Genomic DNA, 19,494 nt, shown 5'->3' on the forward strand with positions numbered 1-19,494 from the left:
TAAAAATTATATTATAATACATACCTTAAACATGAATGTGGCATAGTATTTACTTGATGCCATAACATCATTGCTAAAAAAATACTCCATGTGCGTAAGGGACATAATATAGTAGCTAATGTTCCATATGCTAGCCAGAAGAAATAAGCCATACATGTTTGCATAATAATTAATAATATTATTGGTAAATATTGTAAAATAAAATAAATTTTAGACAATGGTTTATTATTTGGCTTAGTAGTATTTTGTAGCCTGTAAAATTATTTAACTTTTAATTATTATATATATATATATATATATATATATATATTATATATATTATATTATTTACTTAATAACAAATATAAGTGTAATTTAAGATATTTAATAAAAAATTATATTTTTTATCTTACCGTTTATCTACTCTATTAGCTAGGATTAACATTAGTGGTAGATGGAAAGAAAATAATTGGAAAAATCCATAAGCATAAGTAAAAGCACCAGGCAAAAAAGAATTTCCAATAAATGTTCCCCAAGCAAAAATTATACCTGTTTGATTTTCTATTACTTCACCAACTGCCCATGGACCTTAAAATTTTTTTTACAAATTGAATGTATTTTTCATTTGAAAATTGGAATGAAATTATATGTATTAATATATATTTTGCAATATAATAAATATTTTTTTAAGGAATTTATTTATCTACTTGATCATGTAATTTTTAATAAAATTACAATCATTATATTATTTTCTTACCAACTGTTAAATATAATGCATACAATACTAATGGAAAAAATAGACGGTCAACAGTTGATAATATCCACAATTTTCTAAGCCATGAATGAAAAAATTTTATTCTGAATCTTGGTCGATGTATCTGCTTTCCTAATTAAAAAATACTTCAATTACAATTTATAATTAATATTAAAAACTTTATTTATATGTTAAATTATTATATAGAAATAATCTAACCTAACATTTAGTTATTTAATAAATTGAAATTAATTTTTTTTATTCTTTTAAATTTCAATTATATAATATTTTAGTTTTTTGTTAATTATATATAAAATATAATAAATTGTATAATATTTAATATATATATTATACATATTATATAAAATATAATTTACTCACTTTCACATAATATATGAAGAAAACGAAGTATACATAATGGAATTACTAATAAAACCAATACTGTTCCAAATAAAAATTGAAACTATAGAAGAAAAAATCATATTAATATATAAACTTACATAAATATATAACTATTTTATGATATATATTATATTACGTACGATATTACTGACATTAGACATAAGTATAAGTCTAGGTAAAATGCGAAATGATAAACGTGATCCATCAAGAGCAAATGGTTGAAATATTGTTGTTTCTCTTCCATCTATATCTGTAACTCTTACCTATAATAATTTTTTTTGTTATTAATTTTCAATCTCTAAATTGTTATATAATAATAATATCATTTATATATGGTTACGACCATTAAAATTGTTAAATTTATTAAAATTTTAATAAATGAAATATCATTAAAAAATAAATAAATATATTTTACTAAACTCGAATAGTATGTATTCCCTCTCTGTAGTTTGTTGTGTTCCATTTCAAAACATAAAGTGGTCCTTTAATGTGTTCACATTCAAACCAAAGTTTATCATCTAACTGAACTTCAACAATTTTTATCAGTGCTATCGAAAATGCCAATATCCTACAGAATAAAAAATAAAAAATATTATAAAATTTTTAATAATAAATAGTTATATTTACATTAGTCATTAATTAACCTAAATACATATATTTTATTATAAAAAAATATTTACCTAATATGAGTAGATTTAATAACAGACATTATATTTTCTTTTCTAGGCATCATATATAAAGCATGTTTAGGATTAGTGATTAATACTACAGGCCATTCCTTATGTTTTATATCAATAAATGAAAATTGACCATGATCTATTACTCCTAAACGATACCTGAAAATGAATAAACACAGTAATATTAATTTTTTTAAATCAACATTACAATTACTTATAATAATATGTAAAATAATATGAAAAAAATATATGCCTCTACTTGCAATATAATACAATAAAATATATATATATATTACATTCTATTATCTTTCCAATCTGCTAACTCTAACTCAAGAAATCCTGCTTGTTGTAGTGTATACATATTAGGCACTGCGCCACCAAGAGTATGATAATGCCCACAAAGATATACCATACTTTCTTTATGTCTACCTGAAAATATATTATAAATAAATATTAATTATGTTATAAATATATTAAATATAAATAAATAAATAAATATATATATATTTTGTTACCTATAATATTTCTAATATTAGTTTGTGATAATATACAGGATGTAGGATAATGACCAAACCATATTATAAAATCCGTATTACTATTTTTGGATTTATTTACTAAACCATGTATACTTTTAATTTCATGCTCATCTAACATGCCAACAAAATTGAATGGTCTTCGTGGACCAGGTTTTAAGCAAGCATCTATTGCAATAAATGTGTATAGTTTAGAATCAATATTTATAGTATACATATATGATCTAGGATGCTTCTTTCCTTGAATAGAATAATTTGAATAATAATTATTTTTTGATTCAAGAGTTAGTACATTAAAATTATCTGAAATAAATTTAAATAATATTGTATTAATAATTAGTTATGAATATTATTATAATATAATATATAATGCTAATTTTAATACATATATTTTATACATTATATATAAATAATAAATTTAAATTTTCATTTTATAAATTTATATAGATAAAATTTATATAGATATAGATAAAAAAAATTATATATTATTATTTAGTATTTTAATAAATAATAATGATATGTACTTCTTACCATGATTTCCTCTTACATCTAACCATAAAGTTTTTTTGCTAACTTCAGTATCATCTAAAATATGTTTATAATATTGCCATTCTTCTAATATTTGTTTTGATCCCATTTTATCTTTGGCTTTTGCATCCGTGAGATCACCTATTAAATTATTTTATTATTATATCATAAATATTAAAAAATTAATTTTAAAAAAATTACCTGAAGCAAGCACAACAGAAGGTTTTATGGTACCCACAGTAATATTACAAAATTCTTTTAATTCTGTTATTCTAAATGGATCTTGAAATATACTTATGTGTATATCTGATATCTAAAAACATGAAAAAATGCAAATAAAAAAAAATGTTTAGAAATTAATTAAAAGAAAATAAATTGTTTATATATAATTTATAAATAAATATTTTTGTTATATATAAATACAAACTTGTAAAAACCATATTAAATGATCAAATGATGCTCCAATATCATAAAATTTTGGTTGTGACCATTTTTTTTTCATGTCTGTGTTATGCAAGGTATCATCTAATATATGATTATCAACATTGATCAAGTCAGCAACATTTGCTACAAATATCGATAACATTAATACAAAGACCAAAAGAATTACAGTAGATTTCGATATTTTCATTTTTAAAGGAATGCTCTAAATATTTTCTTATTGAGGCTATTTTCTTATGGAAGTTAACCACCTGTATATTTTCAATGTTTACAAATTTTATATATTAGGTTATGCTTTATAATAAATATGATATTCATAATAACACCATTTATTAAAAGCAAAAAATTTAGAATTTCGGTCTTTCATAATTTTACGATTTTCCAAGATTGACTAATAATTATTATATCAGAATACAAACAAATTGAATTTCTGATCATTGCAGAACAGTAATGAAAAGAGTTGACATGTCTACGCATGGCAGTAACAGTGGTATTCATTCAATACTTAAATCATTAATATCATTATATCACATCTTAATCTAATATTCTATGAAATTTTCAAAAAGTGTATACAATTAATGAATTTATAAAGATTTATAAAACTATTTTTATATTTTATATTTTTTATAGTTAAAATAAGTATTTTATATTGCAATTGAATATTGTTTAAATTATATATTTCATTTAATATATTCATTTTATTATAAATTAAAAATGATCTCATTTTATATTTAATTAACAAAGATATAATTTTGAAAAAATTTAATCAATTTTGTAGAAAAATCATATATTTATTAATGAAATGTTTTATAAAAAATAAAATTTATATATCATAATGAAAACCACTGGAACTACATATTAATAATTTTCTTATTACACTAAGGCATCTGTGAATGTTGTGCAGTGTCAATGTGTCCTTCTTAGGAAAAATAAGGGTAGTGCTCAATAGTGACATATGTGGCTGATTTTTAATTGAAGCAACATAACGTTCTTCTTCGTGATGTTCTAATTTTTTTTCTCTTGACACTATTTGCAGCTACTTGCAACCGTACGTTATGTTTATTTTTTTTAATCATTATTACATTTTATATTAAACTTATTTCATTTTTATATTTCAAAGAAATCAATTGTACATTCATATAACCTAGTTTTATATAAATTATTTTAATACGCCAAACTTTTGTAAAAACTCTTTATTCTATTGTATTGTTTAATTTATATAAATTAATGAATATTATGTACATAAATATCTATATATAAATAGATTCAGTTGTAAAAAAAAATTCAATTTTTTTAATGATTAAACAAAATTTAATTCGTTTTTAAACTGAAATATTTGAATTTTCTTATAATTTTGATTAATAGGGTGTATAGCAATTAAAGCTAATTAAGGTTAATTTTTTTTCGTTAACGAAATTCCTATTTTTGATAAAATGTTTTTATGTATGCAGAGAAAAAACATAAATTGTAAAATATAAATCTATATACATTAAATTATTTATATATTTTATATTTATTTGGAGGAATTCGGAAGTAAAATTCTTGAAGCAGGACGATAAAAACGTGATATGAATATATACTTTGATGTTAAAAATATTCAACTTATTATGATTGATATGATCCATTAAATTTATAAGAACTGTATTTTATTTAATATCTGATCTTAAATAGTTTTAGTAGTGAAAATGTTTTATAGTTTAAATAGTTTTAAATAGTGAAAATGAATTTAAATATATATTTTATTATGTGAATTTAAATTTGTATTTTATATTCGTGAAATAGTATAAATAATTATACTTTCTAATATATAATTAAAATATTCAAGATTATCATTTTTAAAAATTTGAAGAAAAAATAATTTACATATTTTTAGATTTTAAACGTAAATAATATCGTTCTAAATTCAAAATGAATTTAAAAATTTTTATTTTTTTTCAATATAAATTTTGTATATTTTAGATGGCATCTAATGCACTTGAGGAAAAAATAAATAAAATTCGACAACAAAATGAAGAAATTAGAAGAAGATATGAGGTACATAATTCTACAAATATATTTAATATGATAAAAATTTACATAATAAATTTTATATATATTTTTTTAATATAATTATAAATTTATAATATTTTATATTGTTGATAAAATTTGTTTTATAATAAAATTATTTTTATTATATTAGGAAGTTGAAGAAGATAAAAAAAATGCAGCAAAATTAAATGCTTTGGTACAAATGGTACCATCAACAGATTGGCCAGAGAGAAAAGAACCACCAGAATTTGTAAATCCTCCTAAAATTAAACCAAAATTAACCAAAGAAAAACATGAATATATATCACATTCCCATGCTGGGGAAGGAAAAAAAATTCATTCTTTTGCTCAAGTATGTAATAGAATTCATATTAAATTTATTTTCTATTATATGCATGTTTAATAATTGAATTTTAAGATAAAACAAATATTATTTAGGGAGAGGGACCACCACCGGATCCTAAATACAATTTTTTAGCAGATTCTGAACGAGAAGAACCTAGTGTAGAATATATAAAAGAAAATAATGGGAATAGATGTCATCATAAAATAACAAAAGGAAGTTTCAGAAAAAAGATTAATAGCAGAGAGGGTAATCAGAAAGTATGTAATAATGTTGTTTTTATAAGTTTATTTGATTTTATGAAATATAAAGAATTTTATTTTTATATATAGGATATTAAATCAAATAAAGGAAATTACAGAGATGAATCTCAACCAGCATATGATGCTTGGAGAGCAGAAAGAAATCGTATTGATGAAGATCGTATTAGTAGACAAAGAACTGCAGAAGGCAATTGGCGTAGAGAATGGGATAATGATAAAGTATAAACAAATTTTCATAATATATTGAATTATTGATTATAAAAATTTTATTTCAAATTTAAATAAAAAACTTTATAGATATCAATAATATATCATTATTATTAAATTAATATTTAAAAAATAATTGTTATTAATTTGTATTAATTTAATACAAATTTTGTAATAATATAATATAAATTAAAAATATTTTACATTGTAGGTACATATTATATATGATGCAGTAAAAAAATCATCAAGGCCTACATTAGGAGATTTTACAAAAAAGGATAAAGATTCTGATAAGAGATATCATGTTAATAGTATGTTCATCTGTTACTATTAAATTTCATGTTACATAAAAATATTAGAAGTTATTTTTTTTTAGATAATGAACATGTCAATTATATTCGTGGAAATCATCGTCCTCATCGTGGAACAAAGAATTTTTATAATAATTATGAAAATCGATCTTATAATACTTATGACCAACATAGAAATAATACAGCAATATCTACAAAAACTCCTGTTTCTCCAACTTCTGAAGAAAGAACTGTCATTGCAACTGATAAAAGTATTAAGGTCACAGTAAATCAAAGCAATATAACAAAAGGACCTGTAATGAGTGTTAAAGGTAATATATATATTATATTTATATTAAAATTGCATGAATCTGAGATTATATAATTTAATAAGAAATAGAAAAAAAGAAAAAGGTTGAATAATATGTTTATTTTTTTATTTTTTTTACAAATACAATAATGCATTTGTAAAATGTAAATGTATTATTTTTTATTTGAATCAATTTTTTAAAATATTCTGCATGAAAAAATATTAGAATACAATGTTTAAACAATTTATATTTGGCGCGCGCGCATGTTATATAATATATGTATACACATATATATTGATTTTTATTTAATTTTGATACATGTAAATTTCTTAAAATATGTAAATTTTAGTGAATTCACCAAGTATAGCTGGAACTGGAAGAGTTGGACCACGGCAAAGAACTCGTTTAACATATAGTCATTCAGATGTCGATACACCTTCGTCAGAAGGTGAATCGTTTTTCCGTCAAAAATCATTTGAAGATAAATCCAAAGGAACTTATTTTAATAATCAGAAGTTCCCTAATTTAAAAAGATCTCATTCACAAAAAAAAAAAGAAAATGAGACAAAATATCAATATCATTCAAAGAAAGATATAAAAAAGGAAGATAGTGATTCATATAAGCATTACGAAAATGAATTTAAATCTTATACACAAAAAGATCAATATAAATCTCATGCTATTAAATCACCAAAATCTTTAAAGGAAAATATAAAAATAATAGAAGATAATTCTTCAAATATGAATGTTTCACAAACACACAAAACTCAAGAATGTTCAACTCCTAGTAAAATAAAATTGGAACAAAATGCTGAAATGAATATAGAACATAATGTTGAACTAAATATCAAACATAATGATGAACAGAATATTGAATATAATAGTGAAAAAAAAATTAATGATGAACAGAATATTGAACATAATGCAACAGAAAATTGTTGTAACATTCAATCTATTAAAGTATCAAATATAGAAAATGTGCAATCAAATATTGAAAATAAGATAACAAATAAAATATCATCGATAAAAGAAATAAAAATTGAAGAAATTTCTTTATCTTCTATATTAAATACAGATAATTTTGAACACATTACCAAAGATGATATCGATAAAAATAGCTTTGAAAATAACAATGAATGTTTAGATTCTCTTACAAATAATGTAACAAAAGATTTACGAGAAAATATGTCTTCCGAAATATCGGTTCCAATTAATATTCATGAGAAATTAATATTAGAAAATAATGAAATATTTAACGATGTTATTGAGATAGATAAAAATCTTTTGTATAAAGATGATCAACAAAAATCAAAACAAATTACGAAACAGTTTGTAAACGACTGTGATAATATCGAAGATAAAGTTACAGTGCAACAAAGTATAGAGAAGATAACAGATAATTCTATATCTTCATTGGAAGATAAAATACATTCTGTGATAGAAATTAATAATCAATCTGTATGCAATAATAAATTAATAGAAAAAGAACAATTAATACAGAAAGAAATATTAAATTTAGAAAATACAGCAAAGAAAAATAACGTATCTGATACCAATTTAAAGGATATTATGAATTTTTGCGAAATAAAATCTGAAAATATTTTTAGTCCTGCAGATGGAAATGTGGATGGAAATTCAGTACAAGAAAGTAAAGATAAAATTGAGGAAATAAAAGAAAACAAAGAAAAAGTAAACGAAATAAATGATAAAATATTGCAATAAAAACAATATCAAGTCTTAATAAAATGTGTAATGAATTACGCCTATACTTTTTGATATTAGAAACATTTCTAATATTCATTATGATAAAAAATATTGTTTTAACGTATCATTAGGAATGAATTTTAAAAATTTTGAAAATGCTAATAATTGCGAAATTTTTTTTAATAATTAAAAATTAAATTGTTAATTTTTGATTTGATTTTAAAATATTTCACAATAATAGCAATACATTTTAATTAATTAATTTATCATTTAATATTCATGAAAAGTTAAAACATTTATTTTGAAGATTATAAATATTTTCAGCAAAATATTTACAAGACAATTTTAAAATAATGAAAAAATTATTATTATTATTAAGTGATACTATTTGCGCACAATCGTTAATGTTATTTAATCCTTTGTGAGTTTACATTTAATCATTTTTTGTATTAATATTTTCTTTAAATGAAAATTTTTTTTTTAAATACATTGGAGATAATGTATTACTATTTATATGATTATCTTCTATTTTCATTTACAGAAGGATTTTTTATCTTTTTTTTTTTCTAATATTACATTGTTACAAATGAAAAAACAATGTAAATATTTTATATAAAATATTCGTTTTTGTTTTTTTATTTTTTAAAGAAATAAAACTGCAAAGGATTAGTACACTATAAATTAATCTATTTACTATGCTTTTATAATACATAGAAATTGACAAGGCCAAGATTCGTATTTCTTGATACTTTATATAAAATTTTACGACAATAGAATACTAACATCTGTTTAGATATTGCGATCTCGAATGATATTTTTGTAATTGGCTATAGGAATTAATTGTATATTGAAGATTGATATATGTATACATAAAAAATGTTGTATACTTCAATATTATTGGAACTGTTGATTTAGGAAAGAAAAAACAGAAAAAGCAATCATTTATAATATTCTAAATATTATAACTATAGGCTATATTTATTTATCTTTAGTCTAAAAACAATGTTACGTTACTTTATAGTTTATATAATTTATTTGCTTCTTTTTACTAAAAGATTATTTATTGCACGTTTTTTTTATTATTATACGATTTTGTTATATGCTTGCTTTATGTTTTATCTTTCATTTAAAATGAGATATTAAAATGAGATGATTAGCTGAAAAGGATATCATTAAATGTTGAAAAAAAATTAAATTTTTAACAATTCAAAGAGGGAGATGATTTATAAAATATAAATATCTATTATCATCATAAGAAAATTTGAATATTTATATGTTTATTTATGATTAATAGTTTTCAAATTAATTAATTAATTAAAATATATAAATTTTCAATTAATAAAAATTAACATTTTTTAAAATATATATTATGAAAAATATAATGATAAAATGTAATAATATTAAAATTGATTAATGAATAATGTTATTGATATAATTTTTTATTAATTGTATTTATTTTCTTTATTATATTATTTTCAATAATTAAAAATGAGTGCCATTATGATTTTTTCTTTATTAATTCAAACTTTCTTTTTTTTTCTAATTCGTTATGATGCCATTAATTTTAAAATTGTTCCTCAGATCCCTCTGTATTATGATCCTCGGACAAGATCGTTGGTTTCTATTAAATTTGGTAGTGCGTAATCCAAAGCCTTCATCATGTTGGTTATTCTCAACAATAGTTTTCTATCTATAAGATTATTCTGATACTTAAAAAAAAAAAAAAAAAAATTAAATAAACAATAAAAATTGTTAGTAAAATATTGTTGTTTATTTTTTCCTTTATTATATAAAAAAACTTACAAAAATAAAAATGTGTTCAAATTATAATATTTTTTTCATAATAAATTTTTGAAATAATTATTTTATATTAATATTATTTAATATTTCATTAAGACTTCTATTTTTAATCTAAACAAACTGGAATAAAATAATTGTATAGATTTTATTTGAATAAAAAAAATATGAAAATTATATTATAATAAAAAATATTGTTTAGTTTATTTTTGAACAAATTATATATATTAACAACATTAAAATTCAGAACATTTTTAATCTTATTTTTATTAATTGGTTTATAGATTAATATTTAAGATTAATATTCTTTATCAAATAGTAGTATCAAAATATGATTTCAAGATATCAAAATATAATTTTATTAAAAAATACTAAAATATCATACTAGAAATAGAATGTCATAAAAATTCTTAAAGATTAATTTCATTGTAAATAACTAAAAAATTTCCTACTCTGTATAATAAAATTAATAAAAATAATAAAATAAAAAATTAATAAAATAAAGATAAAATTATGTTTTAATAATATATATAAGAAACTATACTATATAACTACATGAATTTACTTTGGTCATTTCTGCATAACATTGTATAAATTCGTCATATCTTCGAAGAGTCATGTTCAAAAGACATAAATAACCCCATACTTCTGGATTCTGATTATTAATTCTGTTTGCTTCTGATAAGGATATTTCTGCTTCGTGAAATTGACCTAACTGAAACAAAATATATGTGTAAAAAAAAAGAGGATTTAAAAATTGAAGACATATGTCAACAATGCTAATTACTAAACGAGATTTCAAATTATATTAGTATATATAATAATAAAATAATTTAAGAATATATATATATATATATATAATATAATATATAATATTATATGTATAAATATACCTCATAACAACTTTTACCAACCCCTAGCCAGGTTATACAAGAGGGTGAGGATTTGCATACACTCAAAAAAATTCTTTTTGCTCGGTCAAAGTCACCGTGATTGTGATAATGATATCCCAATCTATAATTAATGAATGAAAATACATCAATTTTATTATTTCATTTTATTTTATAATTTTGATATTTATTTAAAATATCAAATTATTTATTCATAATATAGAAAATAGAATGTTAGAAGTATTCATATATTTCATATATATACTCACATTATATTCTATAAAGATTTTGAACAAATTAATTAAAAACTATTGTTTGATATTTTTTATACAATTATTAATTACCTAATTTCTACTAAATGCAAATCTTTAGGCCTATCGAAAAGCATATGCGCATGTTGATAGAATTCTATTGCTTTTTCGATATTTCCTATTTTGAAGTAACAGTGGCCCATTAGACTACTAACCGAATAATCCTGAATAAATTAATTAAAAGATATTAAAAAATTTGTTAGCAATTTATAATTATTTAAACTTAATATTTTAAATTATTTAAAATAATTATTTCTTTTATTAATTTTTTGATTATTTTTTCCTTGAAAATTACTTTGTTTATAATTCTATTGCTAGTTATAAGATATCCTGTATCTACTCATTGTATTTTTGATTTTTATATTTAATAAATTATTAGTAAAATTTGAATTATAAACCATTCCATAATTGCATCGAATTTCCTTTAAATGAGATAATGCATCTTCATATCTATTAGATAAATAATGTTCCACTGCCATATAGTACAAGACATGAATTGATCGATTGGAAATTGACATTTCCTCTGCTAATGCTATTTCTGCAAACTGAATATTATTATATTGTAATATTTTTAAAAATATATTTATTTTTTATTATAATTTTTTCTTTATTTTTAATTTTAAAAACAAAACAATAAAGATATTTTACCTCACAAAAGTTCAGTTTCAATAAAAATATTACAACATTTATATACAAATTATTCTTTGGACAATAATCCGTGGACCATAAAAGCGGTTTTTGATCAAGCGTTGTAATGCGAGTTTTATCTTGCATACATTTCTCTGCTATACGAAGCGTGAGATCCACTCCTAAAATATGAAATATAATTTGCATTATTTTCATTTATTTGCATTTTTTGATTCATTTGTATTTTTTCCTATTAATATCTTATGTATTATATATTATTTTACATATTATTTTTTCTATATTTTAATTTATTATACATATATTTTATCAAAATTTCTATCGTTAATTTTCTTTATATATATAAAACAATATCTTATATAATTAAATTTATTTATTTTATAAGTTCGTAGTAATTGTATTATTAAAAATTTTTATACCTGGATAGTATTCGGTTCGTATAAAGAAAAGATGTAAAATTGCCCAGCCTTCAAAAAAGCGTGGATGTAAATAGACAATAGCTCTAAAAAAAATCTCAGCCTTTTTGTATTCTTTATTCTCAAAAAAGATCATTGCGTATATTAACAATCTAAAATCATAATAGTTTACAATATAATATATATTGAATAATTATTCTAATAATATAATAATATATAAATATATATTGTATAATTATTCTAATAATATATAATTATATTATATATTATTTTAATTTATTTTTATAAATTCTATCAGAAATATTATAGAAAAATTATAAAAGTTATAATGAGTGATATTAGATAATGTTACTTTACATACGCAATTGGGTGTTGTCGATCTAACATAATTGCTTCTAAACAACATTGCTTTGCACTTTCTATATCACCTATTTTCTTAAGAAAAATTGCATATAATGCCCAAACATATGGATCATTTTTATTCGATTCTATCAGCTGAGAAAATAATAAGATTATTATATTTATGAAATATTAATTAAATTAGTATATTGCAATAATTATCGTTTTAATTATTAAAGAAATTAGTTAAATTTAAAAACTATATACTGTATATGTAACTTCAGATAAGGATTATAGGATTATTATTTGAATTTTTATCATATCTCTTGAAAAATCTTTTCAAAAATTATAATAGTTTTATATTTTGAATAAAATTAAAAAATATGTTATTTTGTCGGATATAATATATCTTTAAAATGATGACTTTGCTAAACATATGAATGATGTATGATATGTGATTTAAAACCTATTTTAAAAATCCGAGAAAAATTTCGCATATGATTTTTTTTCATTATATTTTTTTGATATAAAATTATAAAATTTAAAAAATTTTTATTTTAATTTTGTTAATTTTTAATATTTTAATATTTTATAAAAAATTTCCATTATATTATATATATATATATATATATATATATTATATTAAGAGAATATAATTTGAGAGAGATTCATATTCATATGCATGTTATATAATTATTAATTATAATGATTAATTAATTAAATAACGATCTTTATAATTTACTTTTAAATAATTTTGTTTAGCTTCATCCAGATTTCCAAGTTCATAAGTTTCTTCAGCATAAAAATATGTCATTTCTAAATTTATATATTTTTCTTTTTTATTTAAATCATTTTCATTATTTTTTATAAGTCGGCATTCAATTATTTGATTTAGAGCAAGGTGCATTTGTTCTACTAAATATACATACATAGAAGTGATAATATTCTATAAAAATATAATATAAATAAGAAAATTAATATAAGAAAATTTAATATTATATAATTTTAATTTTAATATTTAATTTTAAAAATGAAACAATATATATATATTTTTTTAGTAAATATTATATTATGGTTTAATCATTTTGAAAAAAATTACAATTTTTAATTTTTTATAAAGAAAACTTATAAATATAATAATTAATTATTTTTTGTTATATTGAGAAAAAAAAGTATAAAAGTATAAAAAATATACATACATGAGATTCCTTAGAACCCACAAAATTTGCAGGCAATTTGAATTTTTGATCTATCAAAATAGGAATTTTCATTCTTAACGTATTGCGAATATTTAAGTATACTCCAGTTTTATAAAGATATTGTTTGAAACATGTTATTTCATCCTGAAGTTTAAAGAAATTTAAATATATAATAATATTTTTGTTACAAAGAATTATTTAGCAATTTTCTTAATATTTTAAATATTATTATCTTTTTTCATGTTTAAACTAATTTTAAAACTAAGACTTGCATTAATTAATAAATTAGCATTTCAAAATACTTTTTAATAATACATTACTAGTTTTGGATCGAAGCAATATGTTTCTTGTGGCCTTTGACCCGTACTAGTTTTTTCTTTATTTTCTTCACAAAAATCCTAGCTTAAGAAAATATAAAAAATTGTAAAAATTGTATTTTATATTTTTATAATTTATATTTTTTAAATTTTATATTTATAAATTTTTGATAGAAAAGAAATAAAATAAATAAAATAAAAATTTTAATAATTAATAATTAATAATTAATAAAAAATAATTTAAAAAATTTTTATCATTATATCATTATATAATATTGAACATTTTCGTACTCGATAAGATTCTGTAAGAACTTCCGCCAGTTTTTGAATACAATGTTTATATTGTTCTTCTGCTATTTTACTAGAGTATACATAAGGCGGTTTTTTTTCCATTTTAGATATTACTTCATTTATCCTACATTAAAAGTAAATTAAAAATTAAATAAAGATAATAATTTTATCAATTATAATTAATAATTTTTTCTTTTGAATGGAAAAATATTTTATTTGTGAAAATTTTCACGAAATAAAATTGAAATTATATTAATATAATAAAATAGGATTTTTGGACTTACAAATATGTGAAATCCTCTTCTATTCTACAAGCAACTAAAGGTTCGTAGAATTCGATGTTAACTACTACAATTGTAGGTTCCCCATTTTCATTAAATATTGGTTCACTTTGACTTCTTATTACTTCGATTTCTGATTGATTCGATTGCGAGTTATTCTAACATTATGTATATTTTTCAGTAAAATATTTCATTATTATTATTATTTTTTATTTTAATTAAAAAAAAAAATAAATCCATAATTTAATTTGTGATTTATAACAATTTTATATTTTATATTTTTTTTACCTTCGATTTTTCGACTTTATTTTTTTTGTCTTTTTCTTTTAAGTCTTTACGTGATAATTCGAGAACAAAGATATTTTGATCGACTCCTAATTTTTCCGATAAGTCTGCTGGATTATACGTATATAATTGGCCTACGGCTCGACAACTTGTTCCTACATAAAATATAATTTTTAACATGTTTAAAATTTCATAGATATACATATACTCTTATATTGGAATATGATAAAATTTACTTCCTGGAAAAAGAAGTTCCGAAATATCGATGTAGCACTGATACAACTGTTTCCTAGCTGATAAATCGTTTTTAAATTTCATTGGCGAAGCTGCTGTCGTTATTTCAAATTGAAAAGGCCATAATTTGTGTCTGTAAAACCAGTCATTTCTAATAAATTTTTCCCACATATATGATAATAATAAAAATTATTTTAAATAAAAAAAATATAAGTATTAATATAATATATATAATATAAAAATAAATATAAATATGATCAAATAATTATTATTATGTAAAAAATATTTATTAATTATTATTATTTCTCTGTTATCTATTACTGAATCTATTATTATTTGTCATTATAATATTGACTAAATTATAAAAAATATTCAGATTCATACTTTATAATATGATCTTGTATTGTTTGAAGTCCTTTATCCCACATGACATAACGAATCAAAGAATTCCATTCTATTCGCGGTATATCTTGGGATATCTTTTTCTAAAAATTAATAATAACAATTATCAATAAAAGATGCATCTATTAATAGATATTAACATTTTATTTCATTTTTATACCGCTAAATCGAATTGTTTTTTGAATTCATTTCTAATTCCCGTAAAATCACAATCTAGTTTGTATTTCGATAATTGAGCACGGTTTTCTATGTAACGCAAAGTATTCCATCGTTTTGTTCTCTCGATATCGCGGTGTTTTGTCCACGTACCTTGATCGAAAATTAAAATTTTTGGAATCTGGAATGAAATGTGAAAATCATAAAATAATAAAAAATATAGTAGAAATACTAATAAAAAATTTTACTATAAAAATATACCTCGCTATCGGTATACGTTATCGTGCCAGCTTTATATTTGAAATTATCCGTAAAAGTTTCTGGAATGTTGTATATACTCTCGACTGTGATATAGAATAAATTAAATGCATTGTTTGCATCAGTGATTAATGTTGAAATATTAACTGGAAGATGATTCTGTGAAGCTGTTACTGTTAAACGTGGAAGATTCTGCCATGATACTAAATTACCATCAAAGAAAAAATTAGGTGTTTCTAGAATTAATTTTTCAGAGAACAGTTTTTCACCTAAAAAATTTGAAATTATGTATTAGAATTGAAATTTTTTCGAATTTTTCAAAGCTTTTATCACTAAAATTTTGCAATTTAAAATAAAATTTAAAATTGAAATTAAGAATTTGAAAATTTTGAACATTGAAATTTTGAAGATACGAAATTCTTATAAGTAATATAAATACTTATAAGTTCTGAAACTTTTAAATTTGAAAATTTTGAAATTTTTAAAGTTGTTAAATATAAAAAAATGAAAATGTAAAAATTATTAAAACAGAAAAAGGAAAATTTAATTCGTATAATTCACATATGTATAAATATCAATTTATTGGTTTTAAAAAATTATAAATATAATAATAATAATAATAATAATAATAATAATAATAATAATAATAATAAAATAAAATTATTTTAATTACCTAATATAATTGGAATTATATCAAAATTACATATTCCAAATAATTTTGATGTAGGAAATAATCCAGATTTTGTACTGAATATCGATTTTTTTTTATTTTCATTTTTCTTAAATTCTTCTGAAATAGATTGTATAGATTCCTCATCATTTTCTATTATTTCTACAGCTTTAACTACATAAATATTAGAAATTCATGTATTAATATTGCAAGCAGTTTTATCATATAATTATAAGATATATAAAATGAATTAATATAAATTAATTTTTACTTAGTATAGGAATTGATACAATTGAATTAATATTTTCTTTATCATTGGGAATAATTGGTAAATTAACATTAAAATTGATTGTAGAAATGGATAATTCATCAAAACTTGATTTGATTAATATTGGATCACTCTCTCCCAAAACAATACCATTATGTTCCACTATGAATAGTATATTTATATCCTCTTTTCTGAACTAAATTTTTAAATAATGTATTGTTACATACATTGTTATATACACGAATTGAATTATTAAAAATCTTTTTTCTTTGTATAAATATTATTTACTTTAATAAATATATCATATTTTATACATATAAAAATATGACAAAAATTTATATAAAATTATATTTGTTTTCATACACAATAATAAATATAATTAAAAATTCAAATTTTATATTAATTAAATATTTATAGTCACTTAAATATGTATATATATTTTTGATTTAAAGAAAAGATTATCCGTTATATTAAAAAAAAAATTTTATACGTTGTTAAAACTTACAATATTTTCAATGGCATGTATAATTATTTCGATATTTTTTTCATTTTTTATATTTTGCCATTGTATCCATTCTTCCATTTTAGGAATAACTTTTTTCTGGAACATTTAATAACATCAAAATTACTTCAATTCAATGCTTCAATTGTTTCATAAAAAGAAATGCCAAAGAACGAATATTTAATAAAAGATTAATTTCAAAAAATAGATTATATAATACGATATTCTCGAATAAAAAAAGCGTTAAATTATCATATTTGTAAATAAAACATGTATATTTTAAATACAAAATTCGTACATAATTTTAAATTATATTATAAAATCGAGCGCGCGGAACTTCAATGCGTCTAAACAATACAGCGGTCGATGCGAAACTGATTTGTTATAAATTTTTCGATGACGATTATTTTAAAATATGAAATATTTAAATGTTATAAATTTCAATATTGAAATAATATTTTATTAATTTTATTTTTTGACTTATGCAATATTAATTAATTAATATTTAATATTATGTCTTTTTTTTACAACGAATAAATATATATAGGTATAATTAAAAATTCACGATATATAAATAAAAATATCGTAAAAATAATTTATTGCATAATAATTAAATGAATTATACTTTTTATTAATTAATTATAGGATTCAATTTTTTTTTCTTTTGTCTTTCACATAAAATTCTTTGTTTTTTCATATTGTACATAATTACTTATATATTTACAAATTTGTAGCGCTTTTTATAAATTATAATAATAATTCCAAATAATTTTCTATGACTATATAAATAAATATAAAATATATTAATTTATAAAATTCAAAAATATTTTTCATATTAAATAACTAGTAATAATATTTTGATTTTATTGATAATTTGATATTGATCATATTTAAAGAAATTATTAAATAACAAATTTATAAAATATTTTAAAATGAATATAGATTTTTATCGTTAATTAATAACTTTTATTATTATATTATAATATATATGTTATAATATAAATTGTGATATGTTCCAATTATTTAATGTTAATATTTGTAATATTATTTTTTGAATAAATTATAAAAAATTTTATTTTTTGAAATGGAATCATTGCCATAAGCAATGTATACCTTTCTTTAATCATAATTTAATCATAATTTCTTCCTGCAACTTCTTGTAGAAGAGTTGGTGAAGTAAAAAAAAAAAAAAAATAAAATTTTATCGAAATTCTGCGAATTATTAATTAAATTTATATTATTTATAATTTATTTTTAGTAAAATATTTCACGCATATCATATTTTATTTTATTAATAATTGCGGCATAAAGACAGATATTTGTTTGAATAAAGAAACGTGCAAATATTTGAAGTTTTTAAATAAATTTTTTTCACTCCGTAATTCATCTAATTAATTTTATGTTATTAAAATTTATATCTAATGTCTACTGAACAATTGCAAATTTAAAACATTGGAAATACCATAATTTCTGTATTTTTAATTGAATCAATAAAATTTTTAATTTTAAAACTTTATATAAATATTATTTATACAAGAAAATTATTACTATAAATTATAATTCATTTAATTAATAAATTGAGTATTCCGACTTTCATACATCATTATTGCATTATATTAATCTGTATATAATTTCATAAATTTCATTAATATAACTCCGTATAAATTTTTTATAATTAAATGTTTCTGATTTCTCAAGACATAACATTTCGAATAAGAATTATTGAAAGCAATTTCTGAAAGTAACAATGACATTAATTGATAAATAAAGTAT

The 19,494-nt window shown here is 19.7% G+C and overlaps 3 protein-coding genes across 4 annotated transcripts in view; 1 reads left to right on the forward strand and 2 right to left on the reverse strand.

Moving 5' to 3' along the window:
* Nucleotides 1–3,764, reverse strand: part of LOC122718672 (transmembrane protein 62-like) — a 4,233-nt gene extending 469 nt beyond the window's left edge. The window contains exons 1-12 of the mRNA XM_043943905.1: nt 3,301–3,764; nt 3,075–3,186; nt 2,877–3,014; nt 2,328–2,648; nt 2,109–2,241; nt 1,816–1,971; nt 1,556–1,703; nt 1,276–1,398; nt 1,115–1,196; nt 737–865; nt 393–567; nt 25–252 (exon numbers count right to left, since the gene is read on the reverse strand). Coding sequence (XP_043799840.1) covers nt 25–252; nt 393–567; nt 737–865; nt 1,115–1,196; nt 1,276–1,398; nt 1,556–1,703; nt 1,816–1,971; nt 2,109–2,241; nt 2,328–2,648; nt 2,877–3,014; nt 3,075–3,186; nt 3,301–3,504 — 1,949 coding nt within the window. The 5' untranslated portion in view covers nt 3,505–3,764. The remainder of the gene's footprint in view (nt 1–24; nt 253–392; nt 568–736; nt 866–1,114; nt 1,197–1,275; nt 1,399–1,555; nt 1,704–1,815; nt 1,972–2,108; nt 2,242–2,327; nt 2,649–2,876; nt 3,015–3,074; nt 3,187–3,300) is intronic.
* Nucleotides 3,765–4,227: 463 nt separating this feature from the next.
* Nucleotides 4,228–8,628, forward strand: LOC122718671 (putative uncharacterized protein DDB_G0282133). Of its 2 annotated transcripts, XM_043943902.1 has the most exons (8): nt 4,228–4,362; nt 5,274–5,348; nt 5,494–5,694; nt 5,781–5,945; nt 6,018–6,167; nt 6,367–6,466; nt 6,532–6,777; nt 7,106–8,628. In XM_043943902.1, exons 2-8 carry the CDS (start codon nt 5,274–5,276, stop codon nt 8,476–8,478), a joined length of 2,310 nt encoding a protein of 769 aa, XP_043799837.1. In that variant the 5' UTR covers nt 4,228–4,362; the 3' UTR covers nt 8,479–8,628. The 2 variants fall into 2 exon arrangements, with proteins under 2 accessions (XP_043799837.1, XP_043799838.1); XM_043943903.1 differs by lacking the exon at nt 5,274–5,348 and having other exon boundaries at nt 4,241–4,362.
* A 1,298-nt stretch (nt 8,629–9,926) lies between these two features.
* Nucleotides 9,927–17,886, reverse strand: LOC122718826 (cilia- and flagella-associated protein 70). The gene is made up of 21 exons (XM_043944179.1): nt 17,725–17,886; nt 17,223–17,415; nt 16,955–17,125; nt 16,285–16,550; nt 16,028–16,204; nt 15,850–15,950; nt 15,468–15,598; nt 15,235–15,386; nt 14,950–15,104; nt 14,666–14,789; nt 14,378–14,455; nt 14,058–14,201; nt 13,601–13,804; nt 12,881–13,014; nt 12,523–12,671; nt 12,107–12,267; nt 11,857–12,003; nt 11,492–11,622; nt 11,151–11,271; nt 10,823–10,972; nt 9,927–10,169 (listed from the first exon to the last, which is right to left on the reverse strand). The coding sequence occupies exons 1-21, from the start codon at nt 17,827–17,829 to the stop codon at nt 10,053–10,055; spliced, it is 3,111 nt and encodes a 1,036-aa protein (XP_043800114.1). The 5' UTR covers nt 17,830–17,886; the 3' UTR covers nt 9,927–10,052.
* Nucleotides 17,887–19,494: the final 1,608 nt, after the last annotated feature.

Source organism: Apis laboriosa, unplaced genomic scaffold, assembly GCF_014066325.1.
Source record: "Apis laboriosa isolate Shangri-la unplaced genomic scaffold, ASM1406632v1 scaffold68_cov148, whole genome shotgun sequence".
Classification (NCBI taxonomy): Eukaryota; Metazoa; Arthropoda; class Insecta; order Hymenoptera; family Apidae; genus Apis; species Apis laboriosa.